This window comes from Saccostrea echinata, unplaced genomic scaffold, assembly GCF_033153115.1.
Source record: "Saccostrea echinata isolate AGI-Se365-2 ecotype Australia unplaced genomic scaffold, CSIRO_AGI_Sech_v1 ptg000033l, whole genome shotgun sequence".
NCBI classification, from domain to species: Eukaryota; Metazoa; Mollusca; class Bivalvia; order Ostreida; family Ostreidae; genus Saccostrea; species Saccostrea echinata.
The window spans coordinates 31,273,361-31,296,522 of NW_026889782.1; the positions used below are offsets into that span (position 1 = coordinate 31,273,361).

At 32.3% G+C, this 23,162-nt stretch overlaps 2 protein-coding genes across 3 annotated transcripts in view; both read left to right on the top strand.

Moving 5' to 3' along the window:
- Nucleotides 1–23,162, top strand: part of LOC133199157 (techylectin-5B-like) — a 141,617-nt gene that overhangs the window by 25,557 nt on the left and 92,898 nt on the right. The gene's annotated exons all lie outside the window — the stretch shown is intronic.
- LOC133199129 (microfibril-associated glycoprotein 4-like) lies at nucleotides 54–10,339 on the top strand. 2 transcript variants are annotated; one of them, XM_061335001.1, is made up of 7 exons: nucleotides 54–478; nucleotides 2,174–2,613; nucleotides 3,751–3,890; nucleotides 4,164–4,260; nucleotides 5,997–6,164; nucleotides 7,140–7,317; nucleotides 9,434–10,339. In XM_061335001.1, the coding sequence occupies exons 2-7, from the start codon at nucleotides 2,397–2,399 to the stop codon at nucleotides 9,489–9,491; spliced, it is 858 nt and encodes a 285-aa protein (XP_061190985.1). In that variant the 5' UTR covers nucleotides 54–478; nucleotides 2,174–2,396; the 3' UTR covers nucleotides 9,492–10,339. The 2 variants fall into 2 exon arrangements, with proteins under 2 accessions (XP_061190985.1, XP_061190984.1); XM_061335000.1 differs by lacking the exon at nucleotides 9,434–10,339 and having other exon boundaries at nucleotides 7,140–8,855.

The following is a 23,162-nucleotide window of genomic DNA, read 5'->3' on the forward strand; positions in this document are numbered from 1 at the left end:
TATGGTTATATATACCGTATTTTATCTCCGAGCCAAACATCGCATTCTTTCGTATTGTCAGATCACCTCTAAATTCAAATAATGAATTTCTGTTTACAATTTTTATTCCAATTTGTAAAGCTATGGTGTCTTCCTTGTTAACCGGTACTAACAATCCGAACTCTACAGCTTTAATTAACGACAGACGTGAAATCAAGGAGATCAATGTTCTTCGACAGATCATCAACCAGGAAACTCTCATCCGTTTAGCCATGTTCAGGGATGTAAAGGCATTAGTTGAAGACGTTACTTCTGTGAAGCGTAATATAAAGTCTACAAAAACAATAATCTCCTCTTTACAACAGGCTGTAGAAACGTTAAAAAGACAGCTTGGTACGCTTAGTCAGGAGCAGAAAAGAGAAATGCAGAAAATTGAGCAAAATATTGCCGATATCTACAAACCTTTTTAATAACAGGATATTGCAAACTGTCGAAAAAGGTAAACCTCTCTCTCTCTCTCTGTTTGTGTGTGTGTGTGTGTAAGTGTGTGTGTGTTTAAGCTTGTTTTAATGATGGCGTATAGGTCCTTAATGATGACTAAATGGTCGTCTTTAAGTCACCAATAAGCATCTTTAAGCTATCTTTAAGTAATAAATGACCATCATTAAGTTGCCATTAAGCCATCTCAAAGTCCTTAATGGTAGCTTAATGCTGGCTTAAAGATAGCTTATAGGTGCTAAATGCTTCTAAACGATCTTTAAGTCACCATTACCCAACCATGAATCCAAACTTATTGGTGATTAATGTCCATTAAGCTACCATTAAACCACCTTTAAGATACAACAAGTCACCATTAAGCAGTCGATGAAAATGATTTGATGGGTAAAATATCATTTTTATATTATTTTTTCTTGCAAATCATAAATGTCGAATTTATACATTTGTTAATATGATAATTTAAAAGAGAGTTTAACAAATTGAACACATCCGGTAAAACGTAAACCGTTTTTGTAAACAGGGCATGAGCTCTGTTTTTGATAATGTTTACGTTTCACCGGATGTGTTCAATTTGTTAAACTCAGCACACATCACCTAGTACGGACTGACAATACTGGTCGAGCTAGTTTTCCTTTCTCATATTTCTACTCTGAATTTTCTGGGTAATAGTTTTAATATTTTTCATTAATACACAACAAAATTTCCACATTTCTTAAGAAATAAGGGTAAAGTTTACTTTGTGAAAGTGCAAGATTGTGTCAATCAAACGCATCCCGAAATTCCTAGTTTCAATAATTTCCAAATAATTATTTGTAATAAATATGGTTTTAAATATATACAAAAAATCCTATTTGTTTAAAAAAAAGTTAAGCCTTGAAAGCTGAACGGAGTATAGATTGATGCATTTGTAAGATCTATAAACAAAGACAATTCCCGCCGTCCATTTGAGAGGATTTTTAAAAATAATTTTAATCATGCAAATTTATCACTGACTTATCAAAGTAAGAAAAATCAACTTGTCATAGCGTATGACGTTTTTATATAAACCCTTATATTGTGACGCGCATCAGGTCACAGAAGTAACCAGTGTTTGCGATGGAGGAAAAAATATGTCAAAATCTATCAAAACATCTTTGCCTGTAGCTATATTGTAGGCAATATTGACATGCCTCTCGATCCTCTGATCTTTCACAAAGGAATAGATTAACCAAGAAATTTAAAACATATAAACGAGAAAAAAAAAATTAAAAAGTGATCATCTGGGTCTACTGGTCCCTTTTTTTCTTCAGAAAAGTAAAACGCTTTGATTGACAATATCTTAAATTGGATTTATTAAGTGGCAAGCCGACGCCACAAACAATTTGAATATCGATAAATGAGCATTTGCACTAAAAGGTTTTATTGATATCTGCATATACATTCCAAAAGTATAGACACTATGACGTTCTTTAATTGGTTTTAAATGGATCAACTTCATTCATTAATTTCTTTTTGTTTCATTGCAGGAACGTGTCATAAAATTCTTTTTAAATTATCATTCATGAAAATCCTTAAAATCATCAAGTTTTATAAAAAATTAGTATCTGCGAATAATCAAGGATTGTCCAAAATTTAGGATACCTCTGAACAGGATCTGATTTTGTATCTTTATGAAAAAATATAATAAATTAAATTTGTGTATTCTGTTTATTCATAGAGAATGATGTTACCTTTTGATAACAAAACCATGCTTTAAGGAACTTGTTTGAAGTATTAATCATCTTTGCTGTGTTCCAAGAAATTCATGACTAAACATTTAAGGGATGCGGTAAAACTGCTATATTACATAGAACTATTTAAAAACGTCCTGTTCAGCGGATATTTAAACTTGAGGATATAAACAAGAAATGTTTTCGTCAGGACAACGAGAAAGTTAAGTCATGGCAACAGTGTGGACAATTTTCTTCATGTCTAGTTTATTTTGTATAAATTCTCAGTATATTGATTTGGATAATATTGCTGCGTGCAAGAGTAATGAAAAGATGGAACAATTTCAAACATATCTGACCGAGCATAGAAGGCTCCAGCGTGTAGTAGATCAACTGCGACAGGATAACATGGAAATCAGAGATTTGCTGACCAACCTTACATTAACTAGTATGTATTATAACAATATTTCATTTCAAGCTGGAGGTGTAAGTACAAATAAAATGCTTTTTTTTTTCAATACATGGTGCACTTAATGTAACACTTTGGATAATTTTTGAAATCCGATTTCAGTGCTAAAATAAAAAGAAATATCGTGATTGGCTTTAAAGTAAAATTTAATTCCTGGAAAAAAAATTCAATTTGAAATTAAACTAAAAGAAAAGTTAAAGCAATTAAATAATGTCTTAAAGGGTTTTCAGAATATAACTATAGCAAGCAAAGTTGACGATGCCACCTCTAACTGCATGTAAACTGGGTCGAATTGTACGACATAAATTCGCATAATTTATAAATTATGTTTACAAATTTACAAATTATTATTTACAGATAAGCATCTTTTTATAGTTCTCTATGTCGGATTTATCTAACAGCAAAATCTAATAATAATATTTCCTATTTAAATGAGGTCCGGTCTCCTTGCAACGGTGCTGCAATATGCATCAGGCAAAACATAAACATATTTTAAAAGCTATCTTTTTGTAAGAGTTACTGATGCAAAGTCTTTACTAAGTCTCTGGCGTGGTAATGTAGTTATAGCGAAGGTCTCGCGTCATTCCACATAGCGTTAAAGGATCGATACATAAGTCTTGGATTCGAGTTTCATAGACCGGTTCTTCGAATGAGGCAACATATACCTCACTGTTTATTGGCAAAAAATACCCAGGTACAACTTAAATTGCAATGGAAATCAGTGATATATTCTTGACCTGACGTAAACATAGTATACATATTTCAGGACCACTAATCTAATAATATTTAAGAAATCTTTATAACGATGTAATTTCTTTAACTCTTAAACCATTAATTCAAAAGCCCTTCTTATTTTCCGATTATGGCCTCTGTAACATGCGTAGAATTTTAATATCTCTTAACAAACAGACCAGTATGTATCTTAAAAACTATTAAGATGTGTTCATGTTCTATTTTTTTAAGTATTTCTGAATATAGTTAGTCATTTGGGGTTTTACATGTATGTAGAACAATGTACTTTTCCATATAATGATATCGTCAATCTTACGGAACACCTATTCAACAAGATTGCATCTGGTAATCATTTTTTTTTAATTGCTGCTTTATTTCAAACAGGGTTAAAACTAAATGCAGATTGTAAAGATCTCAAGGTTAACGGACAAACACAATCTGGTGTATATCAAATATATCCCTTTGGAAACGAAAGCCAAGTCAACGTGTATTGTGACATGGTGACAGAAGGCGGAGGGTGGACAGTAAGATCTCTCTCTCTCTCTCTCTCTCTCTTTCTTTCTCTCTCTCTCTCTCTCTCTAACAGTTTATGGAATTTCCTAGTATATAATTTTCCTCTGAAAAAAATACCGTTATCGGCGAAAAAACATCTAATAGATTTTAGTATAAATAATGATTTTAAAAAATAGTACAGTGCCTTAAATGATGCAAATAGATAATGTATTGAAAAATAAGGTTAACAGTACAATTACAGCTAAGAATGACAAGAATTTTAATAAATACTTTGTAAACTCTAGGCAATCCAGAAGCGGATCAGTGGATCAGTGACCTTTAGCAAGACGTGGAAGGAGTTCAAAAAGGGTTTTGGAAACCCACATTTCTCTTATTGGATTGGTAAATTCTTATTTTTGTCCGCTTTAGACTTATTTACCAACTTGAGTGGTAAATGCTCATTTACATCTGAAAATATCTTAAGGAATGCTAATTTGTTCAATTATGGCACATTTTCAATTCATATCTTGTTATCTGAGTGTAACTTAACTTTGTTGAAATTAATGTTATATGATATCGTATTGAACAACAGTAAAACTTCTCTAAACAGGCCAGCTGATTGTCGGTCGTCAGCACGAGATTAATTATCGGCAGGTACCTAATGTATACCGAGGGTATAAAAATTCATGATCATTGTTCATTTAGTAAGGATAATTTCGACATACCTGTTGATTTTCAAAAGATTAATTTTAAAATAAGAACAGAAAAAAAACTATGGAGAGGAACTTTATTTATCATTTGCAAAAAACGTATCTCCATACCTAAACTATCTACATGTATATGGATATCTCTTAGGTCATTTATAAATTTGTTTGTACTTAGTGAAAAGTAAATAATTACAACATTTCTCAGCAAAATTTCTGTTCTTTTAATCATGAAATGTGTATTTTGATAAACATTATTTATTTTTTTCTCAACTTTTGTCTTTGTTGAGTGTCCAATTCTAAGGCCGCTTATGTCTATTTAAAAGTATGATGCAACATGCAGCGCGATATTTTGTTTATTCATTATGTGTTTGATATTTTATTAATTCAATAGTTGTTTGATATTTTAATGATTCATGAAGCTTAATCATGTGTACACAACTTAGATCGGTCACGTACGTAGTCTGGCAAGGTGACTACCCCTTCACAACACGGGTATAAAACAAAAGAGAACCCTAACAGCATAAGAGGCCGTTTGTAGTTTTTCACACTTCTGACCTCTGGTTGGTATTTTTCACACCTCTGGCAGGTCAATACTTACACTCTGGCCAACGACAATTATAATTTTTGCAATCAAAAAGTGGCCGGTATCATGAGGAAAAAATTAGCTATATTTCTTACATTTTGTTCTTGGAAAAGTGGCCGGTGTCCGGTTTTCAGGGTCGGCCGGTTTTATGAGAATAAATGTTCAAAGAAATGTTAAGAATTTTGTCGGGAATTATTAATTCGGCCGATGTTTAGGGAGAACCGGTTTTCAAGGGGACGGGTTTGGAAAAGTTTCACTGCATTAGCATTCGATAACCTAACATTTGCAACTCAAATATTTTTTTAAACTTACATGCCTTTGTGAACCAATTAAGTGCACATTTTGAAAATAAATATATTTCTAGTAAACAAAGGAGCATATAATAGACATGATTATTTTTGCAATTCTACTTATGTTTTTATATTATTTATTGATTTACATTGAAATACTTGAACGCTATTCTTTTTTACCAAATAACAGCCTTTTATCATTTAGAGCATGTAAAGAAGTAAATTTTTAAAGACATGTTTTCCAATATATATATATATATATATATATATATATATATATATATATATATATATATATATATATATATATATATATATATATATATATATATATATATATATATATATATATATAGATAGATAGATAGATAGATAGATAGATAGATAGATAGATAGATAGATAGATAGATAGATGTGTGTGTGTAGGTGGCTGTGTAGGTGGGTGGGTGGGTGTAATATTCCAGTCTGATAGGCTAGAATACAATACATGTACAACTATTCTGAATTAAACTTTTATCTATATTATAAATAATGAATTTGTACAAAATGATATTGAAGGAAATGACGTCATTCACCATCTTACCAAGGAAAGGAACTCATCTCTTTATGTCTCTATTACTTTACAAAATGGCACAACTTTCTACGAATTATATCATCAGTTTTCTGTTTCCGATGAGGCAAACAAATACAAACTCTTTCTTGGAGGCCCATCTACCGGAACATTGGGTAGGTAAATAGAATGTCTGACTATCAATCTACAGAGAGAGAGAGAGAGAGAGAGAGAGAGAGAGAGAGAGAGAGAGAATTAGCAAAAAGGAGACATGCCAATTGTTTGATAGAGCATTGACTACCTTGATATGATGTCATGTCTTTTCGCAGCAAAATTATGTTACTTCTGTATTTCCCTCCGAGTTATAGCAATGTAAGAAACTTCTGATAAGGTAAAAGTGTTTTCAAGGTACATTATTTTTTTCTTCATTTTTGCACGACTTTGTAATTTTCTGGAACCTAAAAATAGATTATCATCACTGGAAATCCATTAAGCTTACCAAGTATTTTTTTTTTTTATAAAATCAATAATACGGGTAATAATACTTAGAATATATGAGCGGTCAGGTATAAGTATTATTGATCAAGAAAAGAGTTTCCACCTAGCCAAATTATACCCTTTAGTATATTGACGTCAATCCCTCAATTATGTCAGCCAAAGTTAAAGCAATAACGTCAACAAAAGCTACACCTCGTGCAATTCACGTGACAATCTAGACATAATGTGTATGCGATGAGTACTTGTTGATTTCTACAAGGAATTCACGTTTCCTGAGTTTTTTAATTGGTATATTTATAACTACATTTTATTAGCACTTTCATAACTACTACGATAGACAGACTTGTTTCGCTTGTTTCATGAATAACTTTCAGTTATTGATATTGAATTAAAACAAGTTAAGTATTACGCAGAATCACGAACATGTATCATTGTAAATATAAGCCACACTTGAATTCAGCTCGATTCTGGAAGCCTTGAAAATTTCAGATTGGATATTTGGCCACAAAACTATGAATTGAATCGAATCCTTCATTTAATTCAATTATCAACAGTAATCATGAATTTGCGCATCATTCTCTCTGCTGAATCCCATAAAATAAAAAAGCCTGCTTTTTATCAGTACACATACAGTATTTGCTTTTATTCTACAGGTGACAGTATGTTAAACACGTGGAGTTCTACCGATAATTTGTTTGGAATGTACTTCTCCACCACAGACCAAGACAATGACAGAGCTAGTGAAAACTGTGCTGCTGACACAAAAGGAGGCTGGTGGTTTAATAACTGTCACGACGCATTTCTTAACGGTCCCTGGTCTCCGCAATTCTGGTATGAGCCTTGGACTCCAACAGTTCGTAATGGTTATGAAATAAAGGAGACTCTAATGATGATAAAACCTCACTGATCGTGTTTCTTGTTGTTCATTGAAAAATGAATTATAGTGAAGATAAAATATTTAGAATTTCAGCTTACTTTCGGTTAACCATCAATTGTAGACGTTTAATTCTTCATACAGAGATTTGTTGAGAGAAAAAATGGGTTTTTTTTTTAAATTTTTGTCATTTTAGAAATACACAGTAGTTTATCAAGAAATCGAATTCTATTTTCATATGGTGAAAATATTGAAGCATATAGAAAAAATATTTTATTATTGACATAGTAAAAATGTGAAGAAAAAAAAAACAACAAAAAAAACATTTCCCCATCATTGATGTTGGGACTAAAGATTTCCTCCTGTTTGTCTATTTTCCTTTGAATAGTAAATGGATTTTCTCACAACATGACGAAAAAATGTATCCTTAAGGTTTTTAAAATCAATTAAATAAAAAGGCATATATACTTGATTGTAAAGATATGGGCATTTGAATTTCCTTGTCTTTTTCTTCTTTCACCCACCACTTGCTGTATAACTCGTATCAATACTAATCAGATTATATTTATATTTTGAAAAATATATGCAAATGACATAAAAATGCTTTATTTACTATTGAGGCTTACAAAAATGCAATTTTATTACATATATGTACAGTTCTGTTTTCAAGGACATGTTGCCATGAAACAATGTACAAGGAAAAAGAAAGTAAATGTGACTTATTATAGTGAAATGCAGTGTTTATTATAACGTTAAACAAATATTCGGCCTGTCAGATCTATACAAAACACTTAACAGAAAGCACTTTTGCTATAACGAATACCATCGTCTGAAGCCACGGTCCGGAGTCCGCATATAGCTTTCTCCTACCCGTGGCTGTTTGATCACAAAAAGTGTTGTAATCTTGAATATTTACGCCTTTAAATTGTGACGTCATGTTCAGCCAATGACAATATTTGTTTCCATCGCAATTGAAATCAACAATTGACATCAACAGTATACAAGAAATGTTTCGTATACTGCGATTGGGTATTGAAAGATCGCGTCAAAGTTCATTATCCGACTATGCTTTACGTGCATTGGTCAATATTTTAATGAGCTACGAAATATATCCTCTTCTCATTCAACCACGGCCAGAATGGGAGGGGATCGTACATTTTGGCCGGGGTTTGCGACGATGAACGAATACAAGTGTCAATTTTTTGTCTATATTAAATAATTATTATGAAGGCTGGATGTTAACATCTGAATGCAAGTATTTAACAGTTTGTCAAGGAAAACTTGATGAAAAAATCTAATCAATTTTTTTTAAGAGTTCGGGCAACGTATTAGCTTACGACTGGCATAAGAAGAGCATTATTGTTACCCTCATTCTTTATCAATTGAGACGGAGATGGTATTTTTCTCATTTTCATCATTTTCTGATTGTCTAATGTAATTTATGAAATCTTTATAAAAGTGAAAAATGTGCTTAAATACATGAATATATTAACAATTGGTGTGTTGTTGCATATTAAAAGGACTCTACCTCGGCATCTCGTCAAAATCCGAGGAGGTAAAGTTTTCCAATTGAAATTTAAAACATTATGTTGTTTTACGGAATAGAATGTTACCCTTGTGTGCTTCTTTATGTTGGTGAAACCAAGGGTTCACTTAATAAAGGAAAATCGGGACTTAGATTTCAAATTCAAAACAGGGGCCAACAGCTTTGACGATGAAAGTTAATTCTAGAAAAGGTTTACCATCATACTAAAAGCCCATCATTGAGTACACCTTTCCGTAGACAACAAGAAGAATATTGGATTTGAAAACTGGACACGGCAATGACAATAACGTTGGGAATCTTTCAAGTCTACATTGTAGAAATGTGAATGTGATGGGATTTCTTAACAATACACAGAGACTTAAGAGTAGCCATGGACATCGGTCTAACAAAAAACCTATTATACATGATATCTCTTTTGATTCATTACTACCTTATGTAAATAAACAGTTAAGTCATCATCACATTCTCAACAAACTTTACTCTGTCCCTTCGAAAGTTCTTAATTTTTTTTTTTTTTTTTTGAAAAGGTCAAAGAAAGTCAATGTTTGGATTTTTCGACACCAGAATGCGGGCTTGGATCTATGATTATGGATATGCAGATCATAGGCCTTTTAAACTGCCACGTTCTACGGAAGATAACACTGCTCAAGCAACTCGATTATTCCTGAAACTACAAGTTGCAAACAAAAGGATCGGCGAAGTTAATATCAGTAATATTATTAATCACAAAAGGATCCAGTCTTATATTTCATAAGATTTTAAGTTGAAGTCCACCTTGCATTCCTAGTGGTTAAGAGAAGAATTTTGTACTACCATAGCCAATTAGATTTGTCAATAATATACGAAGAAATTGTCAAGTGGTCTAAAATATTCCTTATCATCAAGCAAATCATATATGTTTAAAATTCCAATGCAATCCAGTTATCAAAGAAGGTTCTCCAAATTACAATTTTTCCAAATTGGCTGTTGCAAAATATCATCAGATGAGCTTTTTCTCAAAATTTATTACTTTAACATTGAGCAAAGAATACAGGATCAATTTATACGAAAAATGGCGTGCAAACACTAATAGTTCATCAACTTTTTAAATCAAACTTTGAATGTGAAAAGTTTTCAAGTATTTTGCCACTAAAATTAATTTTTTTTTAAATAAAATACCGTACTTCCAATCACTGCCTAACAGTTGAACTGGGACGATGGACAGGTATACCATTATATGGAAGATTCTGAATGTTTTGTAAAATTATTCATATAGCTGACGTATTTTATTTTAAACTTGAATGTAAAGCAATGTAATATATCCATAAGAAATATATTAATGAACACTACTTTGTGAGACCAAATACGGATACTTAATTTTTTCATCTGACAGCAATACAAGATGCTAAGACGTTGAAAAATATTTGTACTTTTATATTAAAAATATTTTTTTTACCCTGTCTTACATTATCTTTCCATCATTACTAGCATTATTACATGTATTAATTATAAATATTATTATTTTCATTATTTTTTCTTTTCCTATATCCGCACATGTAATAATGTAGACATTAAGAAGGGTAACATGGGAACATAGGGGCAAGGAGTAAGCCAAGCACTCTATTTATTTCCCTATGATTTCTGTGTGGAGTGCCAACTTATCATAATATCCCTTTATTGAAAGTATCTTTAATTACGTGATGATATAAATAATTCCTTAAATAAATTAATTGATGCTGGCATCAAATCAGTTATTACTCTCATCCATTAAATTGATACGCGCACAATTGATAAGACCAATAATTTATTCGATGCGCGTATTATTGCTCCCATCAATTCAATTAATGTGTGCATTGGAAGCGCGCATCAAATTTCTAACACAGATACTTAAACTTGTACTTTTCTTATCATATAAACAATTTAGCCCCAACTAATTAATCATTTAGGAATTATTTTGTTGATCATGTTATTTGAGTTTTACTTGTTGAAACACAAAAATATCCATGTGATACACCTCCCTAAGGATGCCTTACTATCAACAGCATAACAAGTGAAGGCATTTTACTTGGCGCAATTCGCTTATAATTAAGGGATTATTTTTCTTTGTGAGGATAAAGATATATCATTTATTAATTGTATGTTGCTGAACGTCCCAATCGAAAATTATTCACTCATATAGAGACGTCACCATATACCGGTGAAGGGCTTCAAACGATAGCATTGATCTCCCGCCTACCCCCAAGTCAATTTTCAAAAGTTAACATATTTGAAGGATTTTTCATATTTTATAGACATTTAAATGAATTTTCAGAAAACATCACTTATTTGGGAAAAGAAAGAGAGATAACTCTGAAGGTTTGGTAAAACGTGTGTTTTTCTCTATAGAAATCAACGGAAAACGATGTTTTTTAAACACCCCCCCCCCCTGAAACAAAAATTTCTTTTTACAGGTAATATGGATTTTTATTTCACAAATTCATACAAAAGCTTTCTTTGTTTCACTTGGGGGGGGGGGGGCATATGTTTACTGACCAAAAAAAAACAAAAAAACCTCAACAATGCTCAATTTTTCACAAATTTCGAAGGGGTTTACAGCTTAAACGTTGTATTTTATCAATTACATATGTTTAATTTTATCTACGTAAAACATAAGAAAAAATTTATGGAACATTTTTCCATATCCAAGAATATTTAAAAATATGCTGAGGCTTTCAAGCACGATTTCAATGGAAAACATCGTCTACCCCCCCCCCCCCTTATAAAAAGAGTTGGAATTCGTAGTAATTAACTATTTAACACTGGTATTAAAAATATTAATCAATTACCATTGAACTCTTATTTGCATTCAACAAAGATTTTTTGACCAAATGACCATTAGTATTGAATTAAATGGGTGTAATACATAGGCGGGAATCGAGAGTTAGAGTGCGTAGTTCTTTAGACCTTTACTCGACACTCAGGGCCATTGAGCAGTGAGGGATCTTTATCGTGCCATCACCTACCGTGACAGGGGGCCTCGGTTTTTCAGGTTTCATCCGAAGGACCCTCAAATTTAACTTCAAAGTGCCGAGCGCTTGGCGAAGGAACAGTTGCTACTTATTTTTTATCCACTTATGTCAGTCGCGGCCGAGATTCGAAATCACAGCCTCCCGATCACGGAGCGAGCGCTCTACCGACTTGGCTACCGTGACGGTGAGAAAAAAATACAAGAAGGGAAAGAGACTCTTCAGAAAATAATAATAATAATGGACAAAAATGTACCTAATTGTGTGTATAAAGATCCTTGATAATGCGTTTAAATTATATCAGTCCAGATATATCTGTGTGGCAGTATTTTAAAATTACAATAAAATATTTCTACATGTAGTTTACAGTTTATTTAAAAGACTTATAAGCAGAGTTCATGTAATTTAGAACATTAAAAAGTAATCTACAATTACAGGCAAGTAGTATCGGTGGGTGGGGGGGGGGGCGCATTGCCCCAAATTTTTCAAACATAACGTTTTACTCTTTATTTAGAATGAAAATGTTTATTTAAAGGCCGGTTGTCCCCATTTTTTGTATATATTCAAATCGTCTCAACCTATAATTTCTTGCAATTCTGTCAATCCTTCCCATTTAATTTATCCCAAAATTAATTCTACTGAAAAAGGGATTAATACTCATATCCTCTCTCGCCTATATATATATATATATATATATATATATATATATATATATATATATATATATATATATATATATATATATATATATATATATATATATATATTAATATATATATTTTGAGTTTGGACACTTTTCATTTATGATTTTTGATTGTCAAAGTTTTCCAGACATTTATTTTTAAATTTTTGCTTTTCAGTCAATTTTTGTCCAACCCCACCTCCCACTTCGAAAATGGATACTAGATGCCTGTCCAAAACAATTTTAAAGGAATGCAATGGTTAACACAAAGGGAAAAGTGTCTCTTTTAGCAGATCAGTGTCCTCAGCGTCCAAGTGGCCCCGAAGCGTGGCATCTTCTTATAATCCGAATCTGTAGAGTTTGAAAAAATTAAGCATTATATATCAAAGAAATATAAAGATTATAAATATATACATTTGACTCTTCAGAAATTGAAAAAATTCCAAGCATCTACAATAAATGATAAAAAATCATATCAGATGAAATGTTTCAGGAAATCAATAAAATGTAAACAATGTATGTATAAATTAGAGAATAAATGTTTTCTTAGTTGTTATTTGTGACCATTAATTCTGATTTAACGGTGCACAGTTAGTGTTTCTGGCTTATATAGATGCATTATCCCGTTTTTTCCCAATTATGACAGAGAGCACACGGCGGATGTAACCGGTCGCCAGGGGATGCTCACTCCTCCATGGCACCTGATCCCATCTCTAAATTTTGAGGTCCGTGTTTGCTCTGCTCCAAATTTGTATTGTTTCATTTGACTTTCGAGATTGAATACTGTTCGTCATCTTCATATTTCATGTTTACAGGCTCTAATTGGCTACTAATTTAGTCTCCATGGTGCCTAAAATTATGATTGACGCGTAAAAGTTTTCTATAAGTCACCAAATTTGCGACCATTTCAAATTTCTGAACTATAAAAATTATCATTTCTTTACAAAGAGCAGAAAAGATGTTTAAAAGTTAGCAATGGACATGTCCCTATATATTGACTAATATCAGTTTTTAAATTGGTGCTTAAGAAAAAAAATTACTTGGTGACCAAAAATTTGCATATGTGACTAAATTTTAAAGGTCACATAGAGATCTTGTATAAATAAGGTACGCATAAATACTGTGTGATGTTTACTTAGTGACGTTTGATCATAATCATCGTCCCCCTCACTGATGTACCGTACTGAAATGGAGGATATTTACCTAGTGACTTCTGACCATCATCATCGTCCCCCTCACTGATGTACCGTACTGAAATGGAGAATATTTACCTAGTGACGTCTGCTCATCATCATCCCCCTCACTGATGTACCGTACTGAAATGGAGAATATTTACCTAGTGACGTCTGATCATCATCATCATCCCCCTCACTGATGTACCGTACTGAAATGGAGGATATTTACCTAGTGACGTCTGATCATCATCAACGTCTTCCTCACTGATGTACCGTACTGAAATGGAGAATATTTACCTAGTGACGTCTGCTCATCATCATCCCCCTCACTGATGTACCGTACTGAAATGGAGAATATTTACCTAGTGACGTCTGATCATCATCATCATCCCCCTCACTGATGTACCGTACTGAAATGGAGGATATTTACCTAGTGACGTCTGATCATCATCAACGTCTTCCTCACTGATGTACCGTACTGAAATGGAGAATATTTACCTAGTTACGTCTGCTCATCAACATCATCTCCCTTACTGATGTCCCGTACTGAAATGGAGGATATTTACCTAATGACGTCTGACCATCATCATCATCCCCCTCACTGATGTCCCGTACTGAAATGGAGGATATTTACCTAATGACGTCTGACCATCATCATCATCTTCCTCACTGATGTCCCGTACTGAAATGGAGGATATTTACCTAATGACGTCTGACCATCATCATCATCTTCCTCACTGATGTTCCGTACTGAAATGGAGGATATTTACCTAGTAACGTCTGACCATCATCATCGTCCCCCTCACTGATGACCCGGTCTTAATAGTAGGAGCCCAAGCATGGTTCCAGTCTGCCGGGTACCAAGGACCATTGAGGAAAGCAAAGTGACCGACATTAAACCACCATCCTCCTCCAAACCAATCAGCACAATTACCATCATCCCACCTGTCGTTATCTCTGTCTGGGGTGCTGAAGTACATCCCAGACAGATCAACGATAGAAGTCCCGGTGTTTAACATACTGTCTCCTGTAGGGTAAAGAAAATAAAAATTAAGAATATGACACACTAATTGTCACCACTGAGATGGAAGTAAATATGCTCCGTGTATATTGGATGTGTTTCATAATAGGAACGGGATATTAAACTTAATGAAAGCGGCTATGGTAAGAGTAAACGTAACAAAGTCATTTAATTAAGCGTTGGATTCTTATTTTTGGATGTCGTCGGTCCTATAACAGCACCTGGCCGTGCCGACAAATTGAATACCGCGCGTACGGACAGGTGCTGTTATAGGGCCGACGACATCCAAAAATAAAAATTCAATGCTTATATTTACATTCTCTCATTTCTCTGTTCAAAATTCTGAATTTCGCTGATCTTTATTATGAATTAAGGGCCTTTCAGAACTGGTGATAAATAGACGTCAGTGTCGTTGTGACGTGGAAAGTTAAATAACGCAAATGATGTAGATTTCCAATGGATTTCATCAAGAAAATTACACTGAATGTAAATAGGAATAAACACGTAATGAAGGATAAAAATGTTATTACATATAATATTTAAGATTTACACTGTATAAAATACAATACGATACAAAGTATAAAGGAACTAAAGTTCCTTTGTCTGTAAATACGCAATCAGATATTTGTTTTTCTTATTATATAGGAAAAGGAAATTTAATTTTCCCCCCAAACAGCTAAACATATTTTTAAAAAGTGAAGATTTAATTAAGCTGAAGTCTAACGATCTGGTTTGAATACAATATCTAAAGGTCTATGCTAAATGTCTATTTGGTATACAGGCGCTAAACTCAGGTAAGCTTTAATAAAATACAAAGCCAGAATAAACCAGATTTCTCTTAACGCAAATAAGTCCAGCATTGTCATATTCTTGTCTGTATATTTCAGATATCGATATAGCATAATTAGTTGTTTGTTATTTACCTTTGATATATATCAAAAACCTTATTTTAACACAATCTCACATGTACATTGATATAGATCAGTGTTGGTACAGTAAAATTCGTTTGGTACGAACACGGATATATGGAATTTACGTATAATACGAAGTGTTTTGAGATCCTCGGCAAAATTCTTTACAAATCCTGGTAAAATTTTGTGGTTGTAACCAACACGGAAATAACGAATTTACGGATATAACGAATTAATTTTGTATCCCGTAGAAGTTAAAAATAACGCAATATACATATTTTTAAGATCACAAAATTTGAAGTATATTGAAGTGACATGATATTTTTCATTATTATTTATGTTTGAAATTAAATTCATCTAAAATGTTCAGTTCTCCAAGTATTTCTTTTTGTATTTTATACTTCCCTGAACATATTCGGCAGTAAGCATAAAGGAATATATGTGTATTGCGAATTCGATATATATACTTTAATGAATTCGTTTTACGGATATAACGAATCACGGACATAACGAAGTAAATTCAAAATTCCCAGGACTTCGCTATAACTGAGTTTTACTGAATTGTAAAGTACACTTTTCACGTACCTAAGGTTCCCGTAGCAGGTCCAGCCAGAAAGAGTCTGTACTTATCTGCTTCATCAGAAACAGAGAACTGATTGTACAACTCGTACAGTGTTGTACCATTCTCTAGTGTGATGGATACATAGAGGGAGGAGTTATTTCCCTTTGTTAACTGATGGATTACGTCATTTCCTGTATTAGGGTATATAAAAAATTAATTGATTAGTGAAATGCAATACAATTATTTTTCCATATTGTAAATAAATATATCCCAAGGAAGAATCTAATAGCGTTCAATAACAATCTGTAAAAAGAAAATCGTCGAATACATATCAATGGTCATTCCTCAAAATCTGTTTCGGATCAAAGATTTATATTTACCGATCCAGACGTTCCAATCAGGTGCACCAAAACCATTCTTATAATCTGTCCAATTCTTTTCAAAGGCCAGGGATCCGTCTATTCGTTTTTGAATTGCCTTGAAAAGATTTACACAATTAATTAATTATTTCATTATTATGTAGAACATTTGTTGATCTATATGCAATGTATCAGGTATCACACCAATCCTTTGGAGAACAAAATCAATGATTCCAGTTAACAGGATATAAGCAGCTTCTAAATAAACAACATACTGTCCATCCTCCGTCCATTGTTACCATATCACAGTAAACTCTGAGAGGAAAGGACCTGTTTCGAAAGGGATAAATTTCGTACACCCCTGTATTAGTGTGACCGTTATCACGGAGGTCCTTACAATCTAATGGAAGAACTGAAACAGAAAAAAAGATCATTGGAATTTCATAACAGGTATGTACACAGGAAGAATTACATAACAGGTATGTACACAGGAAGAATTACATTACAGGTATGTACACAGGGAGAATTATATTGCAGGTATGTACACAGGGAGAATTACATTACAGGTATGTATACAGGGAGATAAACATTTGCAAGATAAATCAAAATTGCTGAGGTTGGATTTTGTATTACAATTTACAAAGTAGCAAACTATATTTTAGTATCTAATTTTTGGGTTTAAGACTTGGCGTCAATTATTATTAATTCTTTAATATAATGCCGGCATATTTTTGTAAAAGGATATTTTACACTTTAAATGCAAGTATTTTCATTCTCAGTTTCTTTGATAAATTTCATTTGTTGTCAATTTAGAAAGAATGATTTCCCTTAATTTTAATCATTGAAACAGAATTTTATTTGTGTTTTGCATATAATTATTTATGATATTTTCATGAATCCCAGATGATATTAAAAAAAATGGAAAATAATTGCTTTCCATCTGCAGAACGTTGATTTTTCTCAGAAAGAAAATGTCATTCCAATGTCGTGTCTCCAGTAAAAAGAATATATAGATTATATGCCTTTACTGAAGCCATTGGGAAGTTCACTTTAAAACAATACGGAGATAATCCAATGGAACTAAATATTGGCACAATGTTAACAACATACTTTTAATTTTATGATTTTATGTATATATATTTAAAGATTAAACACAATATCATTAGTCAATATTGGTAAAATCATTATTATGATTCAGACACTTGCATCTTATTGTAAATATAAGAAACTTAAATTGTGCAAGTTAATTATTTGTTTTTCTTCAAGTCCAACACCCTTTTGTCCAGTCTTTTCGGCAATAGTAAACAAAAGAACAAAAGATAAATATAACCAGTAACAAAAAAGCACATGTTATGGATACTATGGAAACTTTTTCCCCACTTTTAAATTGCAGATTTCTTCAAAGTCTGTTCACATTACTATTTTCTGGCAACCAATCAAGTTCCTTTTAGGGCTTCTCAAACATGCCAGAGAAGAAAACAACATTAGAAAATCACTGTTTGCAAGTGGTGAACCATATAGCGGTGTAGCAATCGCTAATGATAACACACCGCTTAATTAAAGAAGTTTCAGGAAGCATTGCAATGCAACGCTTAATGTCATAAATTATTGGATAAATAGTTGACATTCTCAAACGCTAAATGATATCAATCTTTCATTAAGAGGCGATTTAGCATTAGCAGTTGAGAATGTCAATTATTAATGCAATAATTTATGGCAATAAGCGTTGCAATTGCAACCCTTAATGATATTTCTATCATGAAGCGGTGTTTTATCAATAGACGTTGCTACATAGCTGCAAGAGAAAAATATTTTTAAATGAGCAAGAAAAAATCTACAAAATATCTAGGCCCGATCTCGATATCTATTTTAATATTGAAATCATCACAAACCTTGACTCCCTCGATAAAGAGAAAGGTTGCAATTTACAGATAATCGTAGAATTGTTAACATTTTCAGTGTCAGTGTCCTGATTGAACAATTGACCAACTGAGATTTATTAAAACACAAAACAAAAAGAACAAAAACAAATGAACAAAACAAGACAATAAAAAATCTTTGTTGTATAAAGACCCTTTTTTTAAATGCCATGATGCCAATCTAATCCATTTGCAAAAAAAAAAAAAAAAAAAAAAAAAAAAATGATGCAAGTTACTTTTGTTAGATGATGTTATTTTAAACATTTTATAGACGAATTCTAAAAGAAAATGTAAATCTATTACTTCACATACGAATTAGAAAAAAAAAAAAAAAAAAAAAAAAAAAACAAGCAAACAAAAGAAATCATTTTTTTTTTTAATATCGACTTAATTCCAAACTACAATTTTCTATTTGCTCAAAATGGTACATTGTCAATGACTTTTTTTTTTTTTTTTTTTTTTTTTTTTTTTTTTTTTTAAATATCATTTACGGTATTGCCACCATTTCAACATTTATTCTTGTTTATTTCTTTGATACGATAATTTTGATATAATATATCTTTTGAATTTTGATCAGTACTAATTTTTTAAAAAAGTAAAGATTGAGAAAATATCGATAATGCAGATGGGAAGCATAAGAAAAATCAATCAAAATCAAAATAAAAAGAAAAAAAAATCAGTAATTGAGAGAAGAATGTCGTTTAGAATCAATTGGGAGGAGAAACAATTCCTGAGACAAGATGAAAAGCAGTGATTTTGAAATTACAAAGGGAAAATTTTATCATGCAGATAAATACAATTATTGATAGACCTCTAAGACCTGTAACAAGTGCAATAATAACCGATACACCGTGTTGTGCTTATTATAAATTGTGTGAAAATAAGAACAAAATAATTTAAAAAAGTGAAGCATACAATCATTGAAGAAATATCTCCAGCTTGCCTCCTCCGACATCTCAGATGTGAAGTTTTTCTTGTGGGTCCGGCACTTGTTTATTACAGAATTGTGTCCAAAAACGCTACACTCTTTTTGACACATGGCAGCACACTCAGTCATCGATTGAGCTCCGTACTCTCCCAAGAGTTCGTTATTTGACTTTTTATTATTTAAGTCCAGGTTTGCAGTATATCTCCGTGAAGAAATGGTAGCTTGAGACATGGTAAAGAAGACAGCAATTAAATAGATATCACAACGATAACCCATGTTCTTCTTTGCGTGCACTACAAACATCCGTGTTCATAGAAGAAATAAAACAGCCTCGATGCATAACAAAACTGATTGGCTGGTCGTTTAGTATTTTATATTTCGCTTTAGCTGCAATATTGAGTTTGTGAATGGAAATCATGCATAAGCATGAATTTTGAAATGTGGAGCTAAATGTTGAAATTCTCTGTTGAATTAATTATTTACATTTGCTGTGTTTTTCTACTAAGCCAACTGGGAATTGATTTGAAAGTCATTTTTGTGTATACTCTCGTGTAGAAATATACATGGTGAAACACGCGCTAAAGTGACGTCACAATAAGGCTAAAGAGACGTTAATAAAAATGTAACTATATAGGGCAGCAAGGAATTTGAATATTGAGTATATCATTGATTCTTTTAAACTTGTAAAATGTAAATATAAGGAATGTTTATAAGTTTAGTGTGAATTATAGGTGTGTAAATCACACAGACTTGCACGTAGGCATATTTTTCATGAAACGCTAGCGCGCTTCATGAAATATGCCTACGTGACAAGTCTGTGTGATTTACACACCAATAACTCACACAAAACTTAAAAACATTCCTTAAATAAATTACAAAAGGAATCTTGTTTACAATTTTTTTTATTGTGTTAAAGTAAAGAAAACAATAACCGAAATACAAACAACAAAGAAGAAAAAAATTCTTTTTTTTAAATGTTGATGATTAACAATACTGTGGAATCATTTAAATTCGTGGAGGTCAATGTTCGTGGGCAAGCAAAATTTTATTGGTTCGTGGGGATGTAAGTTGTAAGTTCGTGAGCAGCTCGTTTTTTGGTAGATTTAATTAATCAGTATGTCAACAAAAAATGTTCGTGGGGATGTAAATTCGTGGGACAGGGTGACCCACGAAATCCACGAACATTGATCCCCCCACGAACAATGATGATTCCACAGTAATAATTTTACAGTGACTTCGGTAGTGGTCGACGTGTTCAACATATTCATTTAATACCGCTGAGGTAACTCATTCATGGGTCAAAAGCTAAAGTATGAAAATATTCATAATAAATCAATCACAAATGTTAATAAATGTAATAAAGTATCCTTTTAAAACATTAATTAGGATGAAAATAGGGGGTTGATACCTGACCAAATGTACCATAAGCCCTTTGGGTTCATTGGATTTGAATACGAGACCAATACTTATTTTATTCCCAATAAAAGATGTAAGTGCAAAAGGTGAACATAACGAAGAGCAATCGATCCCATTAAATCTATAAACAATATAAATCTGTGAAGGGGCCGGGCATAGAAATCGGACCCCTGGAAATTCCAGAGAATATTTAAATTTGCTGTGTTTTCTACTAAGCCAACAGTGAAATAATTTTGAAAATCATTTTTGTGTACATTCACGCGTAGAAATATGCCTACGTGACAAGTCTGTGTGATTTACACACCAATAACTCACACAAAATTTAAAAACATTCCTTAAGTATAATATTGTTTGTAATTACTATTTGGAACAAATAGGAAAATGTTGGATTGATTTAAAATGAAACTGTCTGCGTGTTTGTTTAATCGCGGAACTCAATTTTTTTTTAATTTCAACATTATAAAATATCCGTTTTTGTTTAATCCTTGTCACAGAGGTATCCTTTCATCAAACAAAACTGATTTTCTCTTGCATAGGGTGATTTCTAATGAGATTCACATCTTGAAAATAAATATATTGCTGGAAATATGTTTATTTGTGCGAAATAAAGGAAAAGAAGACAAAGAACATAATGAATTTTGAAATTTTATACAAGATTTATTTTCTATAAAGCCCTTTTTTCGGCCTACAAAGACTTCAAAACTATTCAAGTGATACCCCCTCCCTGAGAACCTGCATACATCATTAGGCTAATGATCCAATTTGATGATTAGTGTTGTTTGGTTTTGTGATCTGACTGTTAGACATGAAGAATTGTTGCTTTTCCTTAAACACTATATGGTGTAAATTGTGTAGTTATCATAAGCTACACAACTAGTATTACTAGAAATTATAGAATCTATCCATATTGTTGTAAATAATATGTTATATTATTTGATTATTATAGGTAAATGTAACTACATTGTATAAAAGATGCTAAATTACAAACATGGAATTTACAATTTCATAATGGAATTTCTCGTCCTCACTTTTTAGAGGGACACCTATATTCTCCATATGATTGACACTGTATTTTATTTCACCTTGGTATTGAGGCGTTCAATCAAAACCTTATCAGAAGATCTGATGACGTACCGACCCGCTTCATTTCCCAGTGAAGTTTTTACACTTGTTATTTTTTACTTATATATGCATTTGAGATGAACAACCGAATATAAATATTGCACTAACTGTTCGTGGTAGATTTTGACAAAATTACGCAAGGTGTTAAATCGGCTTGAAAAGCGGTTACAATTCAAATTCATCTGGCAAAGGATTCTGTTTTGAATGGAATATTTTGCGAAAGGCTTCTTGTGATCAATAATAGTGAACTCATTGTTGTTTGGGAATTTTTGAATTTGTGAGAACCGATATTCGATGTTGAAAAGGCACAAGAAACACGTCCGATGTTTGATTATAGAAAGTTGGAGGAATTTCGGTCGGAAAAGGTTGGATGGAGACGCTAGTCTGAGCCAGTTAACTTGAAATCAAGCTTTTAATTTGTCCAAAAACACTATATCTACAATTTCAGTAAGGCACATTTATTATAATGTAGACACAAAGACGCTGGCGACAGCTTACATTGTGTAGACAACACTCTCGATGATGGACCTGTGCTTACCGAAATGATTGTGGCATGTATTCATTGATATTTTTGAGTAGACTTGCAAATTTATCATGAAGAAAAAATACTGAATACCATTCAGAGTTGATGATGAAGATGAAACTAAAGGTGTACAGGAAAAATAAGGATAAACGATGAGACCGTGCAGGGTGACATAAAACTTATAAAACGGTATTTTTTTTTATTTTCTATATTAATCGCCAATTGCTAGGAACTGGATTGAATACTTATTTACATTTTAAATAAAAGAATTATTATTTTACTTGCGTATTTTGTACATTTTTTGCACATGAAAAGCATCTTATAATTGCTAAGAAGAGCAAGTCATTTTATGTCTTATATATCTTTAGTCATAAGTTGGTTAGTTAGTTATACCATGCATAACCTTCCTCATTTGATGATCTTCAATTCTTGAATTCTCTCCAGTCACTAGAGTGAGTGTTTAGCTCCATATCATCAAGCCCTCCTTTTTTGACTCGTTTGACTGGTTAGCCATGCTTAATGAAGTAACCGTGTAACGTTTAAGGGAACAAGTATGAATATCACTCACCAGCGCTCACAAACACATCTGTTTAAAAAAAACTGTGTACCTTTGTTTTCGTGCCTATTTTCCAACACACTCCAAAACACTTTAGA

Bases quoted from the DNA above. Each gene is read 5' to 3' on its own strand.
- LOC133199129 (XM_061335000.1), top strand. From the start codon at position 2,397: ATGGCAACAGTGTGGACAATTTTCTTCATGTCTAGTTTATTTTGTATA. The intron at 3,891-4,163 runs GTAAGATCTCTC...TGTAAACTCTAG, and splicing joins CAGAAGGCGGAGGGTGGACA to GCAATCCAGAAGCGGATCAG. The intron at 4,261-5,996 runs GTAAATTCTTAT...ATGATATTGAAG, and splicing joins ACATTTCTCTTATTGGATTG to GAAATGACGTCATTCACCAT.